This window comes from Phycodurus eques, chromosome 6 (genome assembly GCF_024500275.1).
Source record: "Phycodurus eques isolate BA_2022a chromosome 6, UOR_Pequ_1.1, whole genome shotgun sequence".
In the NCBI taxonomy this organism is placed as follows: Eukaryota; Metazoa; Chordata; class Actinopteri; order Syngnathiformes; family Syngnathidae; genus Phycodurus; species Phycodurus eques.
Window position 1 is genome coordinate 5333048 of NC_084530.1, and position 17096 is coordinate 5350143.

At 42.0% G+C, this 17096-nt stretch overlaps 1 protein-coding gene across 1 annotated transcript; it reads right to left on the reverse strand.

Moving 5' to 3' along the window:
- Positions 1 to 8: 8 nt before the first annotated feature.
- LOC133404219 (tensin-4-like) lies at positions 9 to 15327 on the reverse strand. Its single transcript, XM_061679925.1, has 13 exons — positions 14572 to 15327; positions 12536 to 12816; positions 11215 to 11485; positions 8976 to 9265; positions 8794 to 8889; positions 8486 to 8617; positions 7764 to 7859; positions 5819 to 5896; positions 5561 to 5620; positions 4131 to 4302; positions 3980 to 4048; positions 1140 to 1169; positions 9 to 980 (listed from the first exon to the last, which is right to left on the reverse strand). The coding sequence occupies exons 2-13, from the start codon at positions 12786 to 12788 to the stop codon at positions 839 to 841; spliced, it is 1689 nt and encodes a 562-aa protein (XP_061535909.1). The 5' UTR covers positions 12789 to 12816; positions 14572 to 15327; the 3' UTR covers positions 9 to 838.
- Positions 15328 to 17096: the final 1769 nt, after the last annotated feature.

Consider the following 17096-nt stretch of genomic DNA (forward strand, 5'->3'; position numbering starts at 1 on the left):
CACGCTGTACAAAAAAAAAAAGGTGCCAGTTTCATTATTTGTATACATTATCAAGGTTGTGCATTTGCCTTACAAAAAGCTCACCAAAACGTCGTTTTGTTTGTTACAAACAAATGTTCGTCTCATGTGTAATCAGTCATACATGTACTGTATCTTCATTCGCGAATCAGTCAAAATGTACCTTTTATTGGGTTGATGAAGCTAGGTTGTTATTTGGCCTCTTATATCATGCCTTTGACCCTCCTTATCGCAGCTAAATTTGACGTTTGATTTATTGTTGTATGTTATATAACTAACCAATCAGGGTTTTCAAAGTACCACAGCCTGTTTTGTTTTCTGCCCAACGGTCCCTTCTACAGTGGCAAAGTGAAATATTTTGTAAGCCACTGTGGTAGATAACATAGTTGAACTCGACAGAGAGAATTTGTTTCTGACAAAGACATGTTAGGAGCCAAAGTAGCCAAGCCATTGAATCGAAGTGCTAAACAATCCGAGAACTTGTCGATGTCATGACACGTCCGATTATTTTAGCGTGTGTGTACAAGCCTTGTACCATTTAGTCACGCAAACCCAAACACTAGCAATAACAAAACTCAAGAGGTGTTTTGATTGCTCCAGCAATATTGCAGACAGCTTGAGTAGGCTCAAGTGTGTGGGTTGCCATGGCAATGACACAGAGGTTAGTCTGCCTCTTACAAGCCGGTGTATCATCTAAAGCTGTTACTTTAAGGTGATATTGTCACCTGATGTCGCTTTAACGCTAAGCATTTATTACTTGAAAAAATAAAGTCGAGAGACAGTTTGTGCAAAGTATCTAATGTTGGATGTTATTTCAGTATTAGTGCTCGTATGACTTGGCTATGACAGCCTTAATAACACCGACAGCTGTGCTGCAGGGCTGCAGAGGGTCATATTCAGCAAAGACGTGGCAGACGTTCCCCATGCCAGCTTCCACACCTTTCGCCACAAAGCCAAACATCCTGCACACCAAAGCAATCACTGTAATTATGTGGAATACAGGATACAACCACTGTGTCAAAGACACTGCATAATGAAATATAACACATGAAATGTATTGCCTTGTAACTCATACATTTAATGAGTCATTATTCGGTCAAATTATACGCAAAACAACTCACCTTGCACCAAACTTTGAACCTTTTATCCACCTGTAATAGCAAAGAAAAAAAAAAAAAAAAAAAAATGCATCAAAAGGCAGTTTTTTTCCCCAATAGTGTAACAAGTAACTATTTTATACTGTATGTCTCAAATACGAGCAGCATGGTGACCAAGTGGTGAGCACGTTTGCCTCACAGTTCTGAGTTTCAGAGTTCCAATTGGAGCTCTGGACTTCCAATGTGGGGTTGTCATGTTCTCCCTGTGCTTGCACGTGTTTTCTCTGGGTACGTTCCAAAAACAGGTAAAACAGGTGATGTCCATAGGTATGAATGTAATGTACTCTAGTAGTCTAAAGTGTACTCTGTCCCTCACCCAAAATCAGCTGGGAGAGGTTCCAGCCCACCCGTGACCCAAATAAGAACAAGCAGAATAGACCACGATGAACAGGCATATATTTTGAAAACAGCAAAATAATTAGCTGTAAGTCGAAAAGACAACGGAAATGAAAACATTTTAATCCAAAAGCTAAAGCTGGCCCAAAGAGCGCTTATTTTATTATTGCATGAATATTGAATTCTATTTCATTCATTCATTCATTAATTTTTCGTACCGCTTATCCTCGCCAGGGTCGCGGGCATGCTGGAGCCTATTGCAGCTGATTCTGGGCGAGAGGCGGGGTACACCCTGAAGTAGTCGCCAGCCAAACGCAAGGCACATAGAAACAAACAACCATTCGCACTCACATTCACACCTACGGACAATTTAGAGTCTTCTATCAACATAACATGCATGTTTTGGGATGTGGAAGGAAACCGGAGTACCCGCCGAAAACCCCCGCAGGCACGGGGAGAACATGCAAACACCACTCAGGAGAGGCCGGATTTGCTAACCAGTTGGCCACCGTGCCCCCCCCCCCCCCCCCCCCCCCCCCGTTCTATTGCATATCCAATAAATGTATTATGTGACGAGTGAGAGAGAGGCATTCAAATTAATGCATTATCGTGCATTATAAAGTATTGTATTATTCACAAACCCCAATTCCAATGAAGTTAGGACATTGTGCAAAACATAAAAACAAAAAAAAATTATGTGCAAATTCTATTCAATTGAGGCGGCACGTTGGACGACTGGTGAGAGTGTCTGCCTCACAGTTCTGAGGACCGGGGTTCAATCCCCGGCCCCGCCTGTGTGGAGTTTGCATGTACTCCCCGTGCCTGTGAGGGTTTTCTACGGGCACTCCGGTTTCCTCCTACATCCCAAAAACATGCATGGTAGGTTAATTGAAGTCTCTAAATTGCCCCGAGGTGTGAATGTGAGTACAAATGGTTGTTTGTTTATGTGTGCCCTGCGATTGGCTGTCAACCAGTTCAGGGTGTACCCCGCCTCCTGCCCGATGATAGCTGGGATGGGCTCCAGCACTCCCGCGACCCTTGTGAGGAGAAGCGGCTCAGAAAATGGATGGATGGATGGATGGATGGATGGATGGATTCAATTGAATTCACTACAAGCACAATATATTGAATGTTCAAATTGATAAACATGATTGCTGTTTTTGCAACTATTCATTCATTTTAGAATTGGATACCTGCAACACGTTCTTTAAAAGCTGAGACGGGGGCATGTTTACCACTATGCTACATCACTTTTCCTTTTAACAATACAAAATAAGTATTTGTTTACTGTGGACACTAATTGTTGAAGCTTTGTACTGTAGGTGGAATTCTTTCCCATTCTTGCTTGATTTTCAATTTCAGTTATTAAACGGTCTGGGGTCTCTGTTGTCATATTTTGTGCTTCATAATGCGCCACACATTTTCAGTGGGAGAGAGGTCTGGAATGCTGCTAGGCCAGTCTAGTACTTGCACTGTTTTACCACAAAGCCACACTGTTGTAACACATGTAGAATGTGGCTTGGCCTTGTCTTGGTGAAATAAGCATGTTGCTTGGATGGCAGCATATGTTACTCCAAAACCCGTATGTACCTTTCAGCATTAAAGGTGCCTTCACAGATGTGCAAGTTACCCATGCCATGGGAACTAACACCCCATACAATCACAGAGGCTGGCTTTTGAACTTTGCACTGATAACAATCTGGAACCTCGCCCCATCCTTGCTTGTGAACAACTGAGCCTTTCGGGATGCTCCTTTCATACCCAATCATGACACTCACCTGTTTCCAATTACCCTGTTCACCTGTGGAATGTTCTAAACAGGTGTGTTTTGAGCATTCCTCAACTTTCCTAGTCTTTTCTTGCCACTCTCCCCGTCTTTTGGAGAACACTTTGCAGGCATCAATTTCAAAATGAGAGAATATTTGCAAAAACAATCCAAAAATAAATAAATACCGTTCATCAGTTTGACGAGTAAATATCTTGTCTTTGTAGTGTATTCAATTGAATATAGGTTGAAAAGGGTTTGCAAATCATTGGATTGTGTTTTTCTTTACTTTCTACACAACATCCAAACTTCATTGGAATTGGGGTTTGTAATCATTACTATTATGCTACGCTAACGTTTAAATGATTAAAATCGCTCAGAAGAAAATGCTGTGCATATTTGGTCCATGTAAGCTATTATTTTTCTCAGTCACATTTAGCCAAATATTGGACGCTTTCTGCAAAAAGATCACAGGTGGGATCTCTAGGCCGCTTTGATGTTATGTTAGTTATTAGAAAGCATCATAGTCTGCAATTGGTTTTCTGCTCAGTGACACCCTCTTTCATCATTCACACAATTTCTTGTGGAATCATGCTCTACTTTTTAACATCACATGATCTACAGTATATTCTGAAAATCACATCCCGCTGCTGGCGTCGTGTGCGTGTGGATTCACTGCAATTCCATTATAATGAACGCTCACCTTCGATCCCCGGGATCATTTCCGCCGTAGCTCAGCAGGTGAACAGGGTAATGACGTCTGAAAAACTGCCTAGAAGAAAAAAAACACGCGCATAGAATTTTACCCCCAATATCTCAGTGTGAGAAACGTGACAGGATGTGTGTCGCCTTACTTCCTGTTGATGTCTGTCAGTGTGATGCCCTTCAAAGACACTTTCAGGTTGACTATGGCGGGTTCAAAAGAACCTGATGGTAGTTGAAATGTGAAGGAGACCGCCCTCTCTACAGCACAAGGTCCCGTCAACATCTCAGTGGGGACAGCATTCAGGTAGATGAAATTGCAGGCTGCAATAAACATACACGGTGACCGACTGGTTAGCACATCTGCCTCATGGTTCAAATCCCGGTCCGGACGTGCCACACTCAATTCATTACTTTACTGAAATTGAAATAAATGAATTCGTACATTTTACTGATAGGAATTATTGTCACTTGTTATCATTCAAACGTTAATAATTGTTTCTTGGAATAAAAATATTCAAAAGTAATGTGTTTAAAACATTTCATGCCAAAATGTCTTCACTGTTATGTGCCCCAAATAAAGTTTCATGAGTTGCCACATTTTATGAGGATGTAAATAACAGTTTTAGAAATGTAGGATTTTCCTCCTATCGCGTCTTATGGCTTTTCCATGAAAACTAATGCAAATACATCATATTGTACATTGTTTGACAAATGGTCTGTCTTTGTCTGTCTTTACTGTTAATCCCAGTGGAGAGAGCCTCATAAAATTGTTGCAATGCGCCAGAGGAATCTTTGAGCTGTGAAGTGCCAGGATGAGGCAGTCATTTTGCATTCACACAACAGCAAAAGAAATGGTGTTATTTCGGAGATATGAATGAATATGTTTGAATTTGTTAATGTGTCGGAACTATTGTTAATTAGTTTTGCCATGATTACAACGGCATAAAGACAAGAGTGTAATGCGTTTAATGCGTAGTTAGGATCACTGATGCACTCGTAATGCGCAGAATTTGAAGAGCAACGCGTAAATTGTGCAGGTCACACAATTTTTATGAAGCTTATTTGTCTTTACCATGATGTAAGAAGTGTATTTCATGTATTTACTATGAAGGCCCAAAATTTTAAATCATCCAAAAAGTATTTTAAGTCTGGCTGTTTCAGCACAGGAGACATTTACCCAGATAAAACCAAGGCGGCATTAAAAAAAAAAAAAAAAACAAATTCTAAATTAGAACGTATTTCTTTTTTTTTTACTCTTATTGATCAAATTCGATGAAAATGACCCATGTACGGTTCCGCACACAAAGGCAAGGTAAGAAATCAGAAGTAGCTATTATGTCGTTTTGCATTTTGCATTTTGCCAACTGGTGATGTCACAATGAGGATGACTTACATTCATTTTAATATATTTCTTTTCATTAACCAGTAATGGCTTACTTGGCCTGATGTTTGCCATATTTATATAATATATAAATAATATTTTGAATATTGAAATATTTCTGGTATGTCATCGTCATAACATTCAATATTTGCATAATTATATAAATCTAAATATATATAAAATATCACAGCATCTTACCTGTTCCCTTCTTTTCCTCTGATGATGATTTGTCTTTTCTCTCTTCTTCACCACCAAATCCTGTTGAGAGGCAGGTCAAGTTAATGAAGAAAACTTTATTTTGCTTTTCTCTTCAGACTCTGGACTGGTTGAGCACAAGTAGCCGCTCGCTTTGTCCCAACGCCCTAGCTCCGCCCTAAAACTATGTCTCCTTTAATTCATTTATCATCACACACATACACACGCACACGCACGCACACACAAACACACGCACCTTACCCTGGGAGTGGAGCAGTAATTTGCAGGGTAACGCAAAAGTGGAAATAGTGTGTTGGAACACCAGAGCAGAAAGGCTTCCTGTAAAGATGACCAAATTATATTTTTTAACAACAATGAATGACCACAACAACACCAACCAGTCAAAATCATCGAAAATAATATTAATGAATAGAGCAACTTTGGCACTGTAAACAAGTTTAAAAAATACTCAAGGCAAATACCGTATTGTACTTAGTAGCCACTCTGCATTAGGGATAGATCCAGTAGATGGAGTTTTATATTATTTGTTTATTTCTAAAGTGTATTTTGGAGTCTGTGTGTTCTTCTCATACTCGCATGGATGATAAATCATTACATTATTATTTGCCCCCCTTCTCAAAGTCTTTTTTTCAAATGGTTATTTTATTTATTAAGGGGGCAAAAACTATTCAGTTACCCTGGCCCTGTGTGAAAAAGTAGCTGGTTGGGGAACCCTCAGCAGTAACAACGGAATTCAACTTTTTTCTATAACTGGCAGTGAGTCTTTTCACATCTCTGTGGAGATATTTTGGCCCACTCTTCCTTGTAGAATTGTTTTAATACAGCAAAACTGGAGGGTTTTCAAGCTTTAGCAACATTTTTAAGGTCATGCCACAGGATTTCAATCGGATTCATTTCCGGTCTTTGACTAGTTCACTCCAAAACTTTCTTTTTTTTTTTTTTTTTAAGCCATTCAAAAGTTGAATTGTTGGTGTGTACTGGATCATCATCCTGCTGCGGAATCAAAGTCCGCTTCAGTTTGAGGTCGCGAATTTATGGCCAAACCTTCTTCTTCCTTTTCTGTTCATGGTTCCATCAAGCTCAGCAAGTCGTCCCGGTCCTGAGCTAGTGAAGTAGCCCCAGACCTTCACAGTACGACCAGCATGTTTGACTGTTGGTAGGATGTTCTTTTTCTGAAATGCTGTGTTATATTATATCAGATGTGACGAGAGTCACACTTTACAAAAAGTTCAACTTCCATCTTGTCAGTCCAGAGAATATTCTCCCAAAAGTCTTAGGGATCATTCAGATGTTTGTTCGTTTGTTTGTTGTTGTTGTTTTTATCAAAGTAAGACAAGCCTTTATGTTCTTTCTCCAGTCTCTTTCTTACTGTTGAGTCATGAATTCTGACCTCAACCGAAGAAAGGGAAGCCCGTAGTTCTTTAGATGTTGTCCTGGGTTCCATTGTGACCTCCTGGATGAGTCGTCACTCGCGCTTGGGTTCATTTATGTATGTTGGCATTTTTATTCCTGCTTTTTTTAGATCTTTTGACCAACTTCATCTTGTCAGACAGGTTCTATTTGGGTGATTTCTTGAATGAACAGGTCTGAAGGTAATCAGACTTGGGTGTGGTCATTGAAAATGAACTCAGCTTTCCCAAAAATGTGGTTAATCGCAGTTAATTCATGATTCAAAAAAATGGGGCATTACTTTTTCACACGGGTCCAGGCAGCTTTTGAATAGGTTTTTTTCCCCCTTAATAATTGAAATCACAAATTAAAAACTGCATTTTATGCTTACTTGCGTTATATTTGTCTGATATTTACATTTGTTTGATGATCTTAAACATTGAAGTGGGGAAACTACTGGATATATGTGTGTGTGGGGGGGGGGGGGGGACGCAAAACACGAACACAAGTTCGTTTCACAATAAATTATTTAAACTTTGCAGAAATTTCACACTATGCATGACAAAATATGATACGGAAGCAGATTAAGTAATACACCTCCCACCCTTCCGGTGCAGATGTTTGGGTCCAGATGAACATTGATAATTGTCACAGCTGATTAATTCAACCGTTGAATAAAAAAGAAAAACAACAAACACATGCCAAAAAGGCAAACATGGCCCACTCAGATGTGACAGAAAAACTTGATTTTTGTTTTTACAACAAGGTTGAACAAACAAAGTGTTGTTGGCCTTACCAAAGTATGGTTCCTGAGGAGAGCCTTTAAGGCGAACACCCTTTGCTGTTGATTCGATAAGGAAGTGTTTGACAAGCTGGGAGCTGCTCTCTCCTCCTGTTTGAGACGCGCACAAAAAATGTAATCAGCAACAAAGTGGACTGCTCTCCCTTTCAGTGTACCAAATAAAAGTTACAGTAATATTGAGCCTGAAGGTTTGTGTTTTTAATTTAAGATGGGAGGATGGCATGAGTGGACTTGATATGATTTATTTATTTATTTATATATTTATTTTAATAGTAATTGTTTGTAACAAGATTCATCATCATGATGTTCGGCATATGTCTTTGCTTGAGGGATACGCCTGTCTAAAACTGGCGTGGCACCATCACATCTCTGCTGGTGTCATCTACATCTGTCATAAAAAAAAAAAAAAAAAATGTCCTGTTTCTTTTTTAAACATTTGTTTGTTTGTTTTGTCTTGATACGTTCTTAACACCATGGCCCAACTTATATTGTGGGTGGGAAAAAAAATATCTTAAATAGTGTCTTGTTTCTTGCCACAGAGAGGGTGTAAACAAACGTGCTCAACCCATTATGGGTTCGGGTAAGTGACTCCTTAGGCCCCTTTTAAAACTTGACATCGTTCTCTTTTGTTGGGTTCCATATGCTTGGCCAAAATGCAGCTGTAACGTTTCAAAACCCACTACTAAAATAACCACAAAGCCACAAATGAAACTTACCGATACCTTCACTTGCAGAAGAACTGGTTACTGTTTGGTCAACCTTCATCGCAAGACCGAAACATCCTCTGTATGTCGTGCTGTCTCTCACCACAAATCTTCCTGGTTCCTTGTCCTTCACAAAGGCCTCAGCTGAGTTGGATCAGACATTATTTGACATTGTTATTGCGTGAAGCATTGCATTTTTTCATTGCAAAGGTCTTCATTGAGCCATGTTTGGTGACCTTTGTCAGAATCTATTATGAGAAATCACAACCCTGTGATTTTGTTTTGCAAAATGTGCCCCATACCAGCTTTATAACGCTCACCTTCTGCTCTGCTTATATGTGGACGGAACCAAAATTTTGAAGAGTCCATAACAAATTTCATTGATGACTGACTCCCACTTAAATCGGCTTCAGAACCTAAAATATCCATGGAATGTATTCATTGGAGTCAAGTGTCGAAAAGAACACCCAATATAGACACAACAGCAACACTTCGGACTCACCGTGATGAGTAAATGGCTTCAGTGTGACCTTGTCTTCTGCAGAAGGAGATTCCTGGTTGTCCTGGTGTGGTACGCCATTAATCAGCAACATAGGAATATCAGTAAAAGAACCAGAGAGTGACTGCTCAGGGCTGCTAATTGAGCAGTTGGTTGGCATCTCCTGTCCTTGTTTATGTGAGCCATCTTGAGGAATATAGTATCTCGCCCTGCACCCATCACTGTAGGCTCCAGATGTGGGAGAGAGGATTGACCCGAGACCGTCGGCATCTTCGCTGGCCAAAGATAAGGTGCTATACAGAGAGGATGAGTATATGTACACGTCATGATGTTTTTATCAGTATGACCAGAGAGTGGCCTTCTAGAACATGCATCATACAGAGAGCTGGTGATTATTATTTTATGATTAGTTTAGCTTTAATTACAGGAGGAAAAGGTAATGCTATTGTAACGGAATCATTTAGGTTAGGCAAACGACAATCACAACTGAACCGTAATACTGAATGAATATCTCATTGGCTAAAAACATAACGGGCACATCAAAGTATTAGAACCAGATTTTAGCATGCCGCAGTGCAGTTCTCCAGATTGCAAAGCGTAACCACAAAAAATAACAGAGTATGTGCATTAACAGCTTCCTGAATGTGAGCAGTTATACAATTGAAACCAGAAGTTTACATACGCGATAGACTTGCTCTGTTTTAGGTCAATTAGGATGACTAAAGTTATTTGTATTTGCTAAAATGTCCGACTAAAGAGAGAAGGATTGTTTGTTTTACTTTCTTCAAAGTCATAAATTTACATTCATTGTCATTACTATTTGGTACCGTCGCCTTTAAACTGCATGACTTGGATCAAACAGATCTTCTCACAATAGTTGGGAGGAACTTTGACCCATTCCTCCTGACAGAACTGGTGTAACTGAGCCAAGTTTGGAGGCCGCCTTGCTTGCACATGCCTTTTATATGTCTGCCCATAAATTTGCAATAGGACTGAGATCACGGCTTTGCAATGGCCGATCCAAAACATCGACTTTCTGATCCTTAAGTCACTTAGTAATCAGTTTGGCTGTATAGACTGGATTTTCGTCCATTTGGAAGACACATTTGCGCCTAAGGTTTAACTTCCTGGCTGATGTCCTGAGATGTTGCTTCAATATTTCCCCATAATCTTCTTTCCTTCATGATGCCGACTATTTTGTGAAGTGCACTAGTCCCTCATGGAGGAAAAACAACCCCACAATATGATGCTGCCACTCCAGTATTTCAAAGATGTGATGGCCATCTCAGGCTTGCAAGCGTCCGTCTTTTTCCTTCAAACATAACAATGCTCATTAGGCCAAAGAGTTCAATTTTAGTTTTGTCGGACCACCGGTCATGTCTCCAGAAATGAAGGTCTTTGTCCTTGTGTGCATTTGCAAACTGTAATCTGTCTTTTTGATGTGTCTTTTGGAGTACTGGCTTCTTCCTGTCAGAGTGGCCTTTCAGTCCATGGTGGTTCAGTACGTATTTCTCCGGGCATAATGACACACTCCTACTAGCTTCAGCCAGCATCTTCACAAGGTCTTTTGCTTTTGTCCTTGGGTTGTTATGCACATTTCGGAACAAAGTACGTTCATCTCTGTGACACAGAAGCCGTCTCCTTCCTGATGGCTAGACATTCCCATGGTGTTTATACTTGTGTATAATTGTTTGAACAGATAAATGTGGCACATTCAGGCATCTTGAAATTGCACCCAAGGATGAACCAGACTTGTGCAATTCCACATTGCTCTTCCTGCTATATTGGCTGATTTCTTTTGACTTTCCCATGATGTTACACAAAGAATCAGTGTGTTTCAGGTGTGCCTTCAAATACATCCAGAGGTGTGTCTCTAATTAACTCAAATGTTGTCAATCAGAAGCTTTAAAGACATGTCATCATCATCTAGGTTTTCTCAAATTGTTTAAAGGCGCAGTAATCTTACTGTAGGTAAACGTCTGACTTTCAAAAAAAGTCATGAAATATTGGCGACATAATTATTCCTCTCATTATTCACTATTTTATGTCAAACAGTAAAAAGAAAAAAAAAAATATATATATATATATATATATACAGTGGATGTAAACATCTGGTTTACTTTGTAAATGCAAATTGAACTCTTGTATCCTTGGATTGTGCAAGTATACATACAGTAAGGTTGTTAATGATCCGTTTTTACTTATTGTTCACGAAGGAAGTGAATAGGTTAGTAAGTTGTACCTGCCAAGGATGTAGCTGGTATCTGAACATGTTGATGTGGAGAGTAGCGAGGCAGCGCTGTTCCTATTTGGGTAGGATAAGCGTTGGGATGCTTGGGAATAGGTTATGTCATGCCTCATTGAAGGATTTCTTCTTGGTGCACTCCCACATGGCAGAGGAGGTCGGGAGGGGGACTCAGAAAACACCAGCGTGCCTGAGGGACTGAAGCTGACAGTGGCGGTTCTGGGGATCGGGATACTGGGGGACACCGTGGGCGAGGAGCAGCATCTTTCTGAGAGAGACCATGAGATATGTGCGGTCAAAAAGGTTAAGGCAGGAAAAATGAAATATGAAACTGACAACTCCCGCAGGCTCCATGATTTGTCTTCATGCTCATACTTTGATGCTTTGGTTTGCATTGACTAAAAGGGTTTGGCTAGTGTACGCACACAAACTGCTGTGAAAAAATGCTCATGCAGGTACCTGCCTGCACAACACAGAGTAAACCTTCCAAACTGGCTGTTTTATTTTGGACAATTTTTCTGTTGTGTCACTCATCTGAGAGAGGTTCCAACTTGTTCTTGCTCACTTCAGGTTACGTCTCCCTCTCTGTGTTGATGGAAACTGGATTCAATTCATTCAATCAGTAAAATAAAACATTGCGGTCATAGAAGGAGCCACACCAAAAACTTCTGCAGCCAAAATTACATAGCAATAACGAATGTACATAAAGAAGCCGCACAATCCGTGATGGTTGCTGGGTACCCTCGTGCTCTAATTACAAAGGAAATCCTGTGTTTAGCAAATGGAGGCTCACTCCTTTAACATCTCCGTTAATTATTCATGTATTTTCTTCGTAAGCGTTTGCGTCCTTAGGATAACCACAGAAAGGCACATACAACGTACATAGCTACTACAAGAACAACAGGAGATAATGATGATCTATTTCTACTGTATATTATATAAGGCAAAGGACACCTGTACACCACTATTAAACTTTTATGTGACTTTTCTTTGTGTGCCAGGGTGTGGCTCATAGTCTGGGCAGCAGTCCCAGAACACCTGAATTGGTGCAATTACCCTGTAATACAAGTGGGGGAAACGCCGAAAGGGTGGGTACACTTGTTTTTCTTGAAAAGGAATTAAACATTGAAGAATTGGTGAGCAAAATAATTCACCACGATGTCTTTGACGGAACCTGCCTTTTGCTGACCTCAGTGTTATGCTTTGAATACCATTTACATGTGACATTTACCTGTTACCTGAGTGTTGCTTCACTTATTGCTTTATTGCTCTGCTCTTAATGTTAATCAAGATTTAATAGTGTGCCCTCATACTGTACCTGCAGTTGGACTGATGCACGGATGGTTATTGTGGACCTGAATTGGTTCAAAGGTTGGATCCATTTCCAGCATCAGCTGGTTGAGGTTATCCAGGGAAATGTCCAGATCCACGTCGCCAAGGCAACTGCTGGGCTCACTTGACCGTGAACATTGAGTGATTGTCTCCTGCTGCGGGTCCAGACGTATAGTTTGACCCACTCTCAGAACGTGATTGGGTATGATGTGGGACATGCCTTCAGCGATAGGCATCATGTTAGAAGGAGCGCTCACGATCTTTTAACTGAAGACATGGACACAATCGAGAGAGATGAGTTACACCAACCGAGCATCGTATCTTTTGAAAATACACACATTTCCCCACACATCAGATTTGTCATGGTTACTAGACATGGTAATGTTCTTGAAATTATGTTTTTGATGTGACAAATCGGCGGCACGGTGGGCGACTGGTTAGAGCGTCAGCCTCACAGTTCTGAGGTCCCGGGTTCAATCCCCGGCCCCGCCTGTGTGGAGTTTGCATGTTCTCCCCGTGCCTGCGTGGGTTTTCTCCGGGCACTCCGGTTTCCTCCCACATCCCAAAAACATGCATGAATTGGAGACTCTAAATTGCCCGTAGGCATGACTGTGAGCGCGAATAGTTGTTTGTTCCTATGTGCCCTGCGATTGGCTGGCAACCAGTTCAGTGCGTACCCCGCCTCCTGCCCGATGGCAGCTGGGATAGGCTGCAGCACGCCCGCGACCCTAGTGAGGAGAAGCGGTGAAGAAAATGGATGGATGGATGGATGTGACAAATCACCATGACAATAACCCGTTGTTGTCATAGCAAAATTCATGTACCCCATCAGCATCATCCGATTGTTCATGATAATCTTTGTGCAATAAAAGTTGTTTCAACAAACGTTTCTTACAATAATGTCAGGTCAATTCAACCTTGTAATTGTCCTTAGAATGACATTAAATCAATGAAAATATAGACTATATATGCTCATTGTTTGAATGGCATTGATGTGATTAAGGTTTGATACGTACAGTACTATATGCCATAACTTGAGCACATCACATCACAATTGAAGAGAAGGATAGCGTTTTTCCCATGATGGGAACAAATAAGAAATGCTTTTTTTCCAGCTTTGATGTGCACATTGTCATTTGTTTTAAATGTTCGGGTAGCGTGTTTAATTGAATTGCCTCGCTTTACAGGGGTTGTTCTTCTTTTTACAAAGTGTGTATGACAAATGTATTTTCAAAAAAAGATGCCTAAGGCGCATCTACGACACAAGCCGTCTTTGCCTGACACAGTTATTATTCACTATTAAATCCGGGGCTATTGGAAAGGGTTTATTCTGTTTATGTCTTCATATAACAGTGATTAACTTCTTTTTATACTTGACAGTTAGGAATGTTGAAATGTTACTGAAACCATTCAACCAAAACAGTGGTCGACAAGAGTCACGGAATTGGTTATGTTCAACCTTGGAGGTTCTGCTGTCCTATGTTATCCAGCATGTGTTGCCACATAATAAACTCAGTGAATATTGACTAAGTATGAGTAAATAGTGGACTTCTATGAGTTCAGTATGAATAATTTCAAAGAAGCAAGGCGTGTAACGCAGTATATGGATTTATCAGCCCGACTCATAGCATGTCTCATTTGCTATTTCAAGATAAGGAGTGGGGCTCAGTGAGTCACTGGGCATACACCGCCGGTTGCCACGACTGTACGAAGTGTTTTCCATAAAATGTTTACATGACCAGGGCAAAATTGAGCAAATCCCTTCTTCACTACCTTTTAAAATTGTGTGACCATTCCTATGAAACTCAAACCTCAAACCTCACTTTTTAATCCTGGGAACTTGAAAAAAAAACCCATTTTAAATTAGAAAAACATTAAGAAGCATTAAAGTAGCGATTGTTTTGTTTTTCTTGTCATCTTTACAGATGATCCGAGTACTCAATGTAAAAGATATATCGGTACCGACAATGACAGGTAATACCTATTCTCTCTGTTATTTTATCAATCTAAATGTGGCCTTACCTTGTTTTCTCCCACTATGACTCTAAAGCAGGAGACTTGCAAAACTGATATGTCCAGGGCTCTTTTTTCACTTGGCCTCGACATGTGCTTCATGCTTTTATTGTAAAATCCCAACCCTTTTCTCTCTGAGCCTATCAGCAACTCTCGATTACCAACCCCTGCAGCTGTAAAGTAATGATGTCATTTTAGGTGTGTAAATGTCTACACTCGCATGACCGTCATCAGTAGAGTATAGCTCATAATGGGACAGTTACTGCACTGATTTACTGCTTTATGTACGACTTTTATGAGCATGTTTTTTTATTTCTTTAATGTATTTTCTATTTATAAATTATTAATGGCTTTCACGGTGGGCAACTGGTTAGCACATCCGCTAACCCGAATCAAATCAAATTCAAATCCGGGCTCCGGCTTTCCTCTGTGGAGTTTACATGTTCTCCCTGGCCAGAGTCGGTTTTCTCCGGGTACAATGAGTGTGCCCCTGAGCTGTTTTAGTACCTTGCTCAAGGGCACCTTGTAAGTTGTCAGGATGCAGACTAGAATCTCTCCAACAAATGCCCCATGTGCACAGTTATTAGGCAGGTAAGTATTTTGTCCATATCATAATTTTTACTTGTATTTCCTGATGCTAAACTGTAGAAATTTGAGTACTTATTGAATATGAGCATTTTAGGTGATGTGTATTTTGTGCTATGAGGTAGAGTGTAAAATGTTGCAAAATGTCCTCGGTCAAAATGGGCCAAAAAAAAGATTTGGCAGACTCTGATAAAAAAAATAAAATAATTAACCCATCCATCCATTTTCTACTGCTTATCCGAGGTCGGGTAGCGGGGGCAGTAGCTTTAGCAGGACTTCCCTCTCCCCAGCCACTTCCTCTAGCTCTTCCGGGGGGATCCCGAGGCGTTCCCAGGCCAGCCGAAAGACGTAGTCTCTCCAGCGTGTCCTGGGTGGTTCCCGGGATCTCGTCCTGGTGGGACGTGCCCGGAACACCTCACCGGGGAGGCGTCCGGGTGCCGCAGCCACCTCATCTGGCTCCTCTCGATGTGGAGGAGCAGCGGCTGTACTCTGAGATCCTCCCGGATGACCGAGCTTCTCACCCTATCGCTAAGGGAGAGCCCGGACACCCTGCGGAGGAAACTCATTTCGGCCACTTGTATCCGGGATCTTGTTATTTCGGTCACGACCCACAACTCGTGACCATAGGTGAGGGTAGGAACGTAGATCGACCGATAAATCGAGAGCTTCGCCTTTCGGCTTAACTCCTTTTTACCACAAGGGGCCGATACAAAGTCCGCATCACTGCAGACGCTGCACCGATCCGCCTGTCAATCTCCCGTTCCATTCTTCCCTCACTCGTGAACAAGACCCCAATATACTTGAACTCCTCCACTTGGTGCAGGATCTCCTCCCCGACCCGGAGAGGGCACTCCACCCTTATCCGACTGAGGACCATAGTCCAAGATTTGGAGGTGCTGATTCTCATCCCAGCCGCTTCACATTCGGCTGCGAACTGCTCCAGTGTGAGATGGAGATCATGGCTTGCTGAAGCCAAAAGAACCACATTATCTGCAAAAAGCAGAGATGCAATGCTGATGCCACCAAACCGGACCCCCTCTACGCCTCAGCTGCGCCTTGAAATTCTGTCCATATAAGTAATGAACAGAATCGGTGACAAAGGTCAGCTTTGGCGGAGTCCAACCTTCACCGGGAACGAATCCTGCCGGATATGCAGACCTAACTCTGACTCCGGTCGTACAGGGACCGAACACCCCGTAACAGGGGGTTCGGTACCCCGTACCCACAGGACTCCCCGAGGGACAAGGTCGAACGCCTTCTACAAGTCCACAAAACACCTAGTCTGGTTGGGCGAACTCCCATGCACCCTCCAGGACCCTGCCGAGGGTGTAGAGCTGGTCCACTGTTCCACGGCCAAGACGAAAACCACACTGCTCCTCCTGGATATGATATTCGACTTCCCAACGGACCCTCCTCTCCAGCACCCCTGAATAGACCTTCCCAGGGAGGCTGAGGAGTGTGATACCGCTGTAGTTGGAACACACCCTCCGGTCCCCCTTCTTAAAAAGGGGGACCACCACCCCAGTCTGCCAATCCAGAGGCACTGTCCCCGATGTCCACGCGATGTTGCAGAGGCGTGTCAAACAGGACCCCACAACATCCAGAGCCTTTAGGAACTCTGGGCAAATTTCATCCACCCCCGGGGCCTTGCCACCGAGGAGCTTTCTAACCACCTCGGTGACCTCAACCCCAGAGATAGGAGAGCCCGCCTCAGAGAACCTGGTTCCTCATGGGAAGGCGTGTCGGTGAAATTGAGGAGGTCGTCGAAGTATTCTCCCCACCGCTCTCCCTCACAATTTCCCGAGTCGAGGTCAGCAGCGCCCCATCCCCACTATACACAGTGTTGATGGTGTACTGCTTCCCCCTCCTGAGACGCCGGATGGTGGACCAGAATTTCCTCAAAGCCGTCCGGAAGTCTTTTTCCTAGGCCACACCGAACTCTTCCATAC

Bases quoted from the DNA above. Each gene is read 5' to 3' on its own strand.
- LOC133404219 (XM_061679925.1), bottom strand. From the start codon at position 12,788: ATGATGCCTATCGCTGAAGGCATGTCCCACATCATACCCAATCACGTT. The intron at 8,890-8,975 runs GTGAGTCCGAAG...TGGATATTTTAG, and splicing joins GAAGCCATTTACTCATCACG to GTTCTGAAGCCGATTTAAGT. The intron at 4,303-5,560 runs GTAAGATGCTGT...TGTTTATTGCAG, and splicing joins AGAGGAAAAGAAGGGAACAG to CCTGCAATTTCATCTACCTG.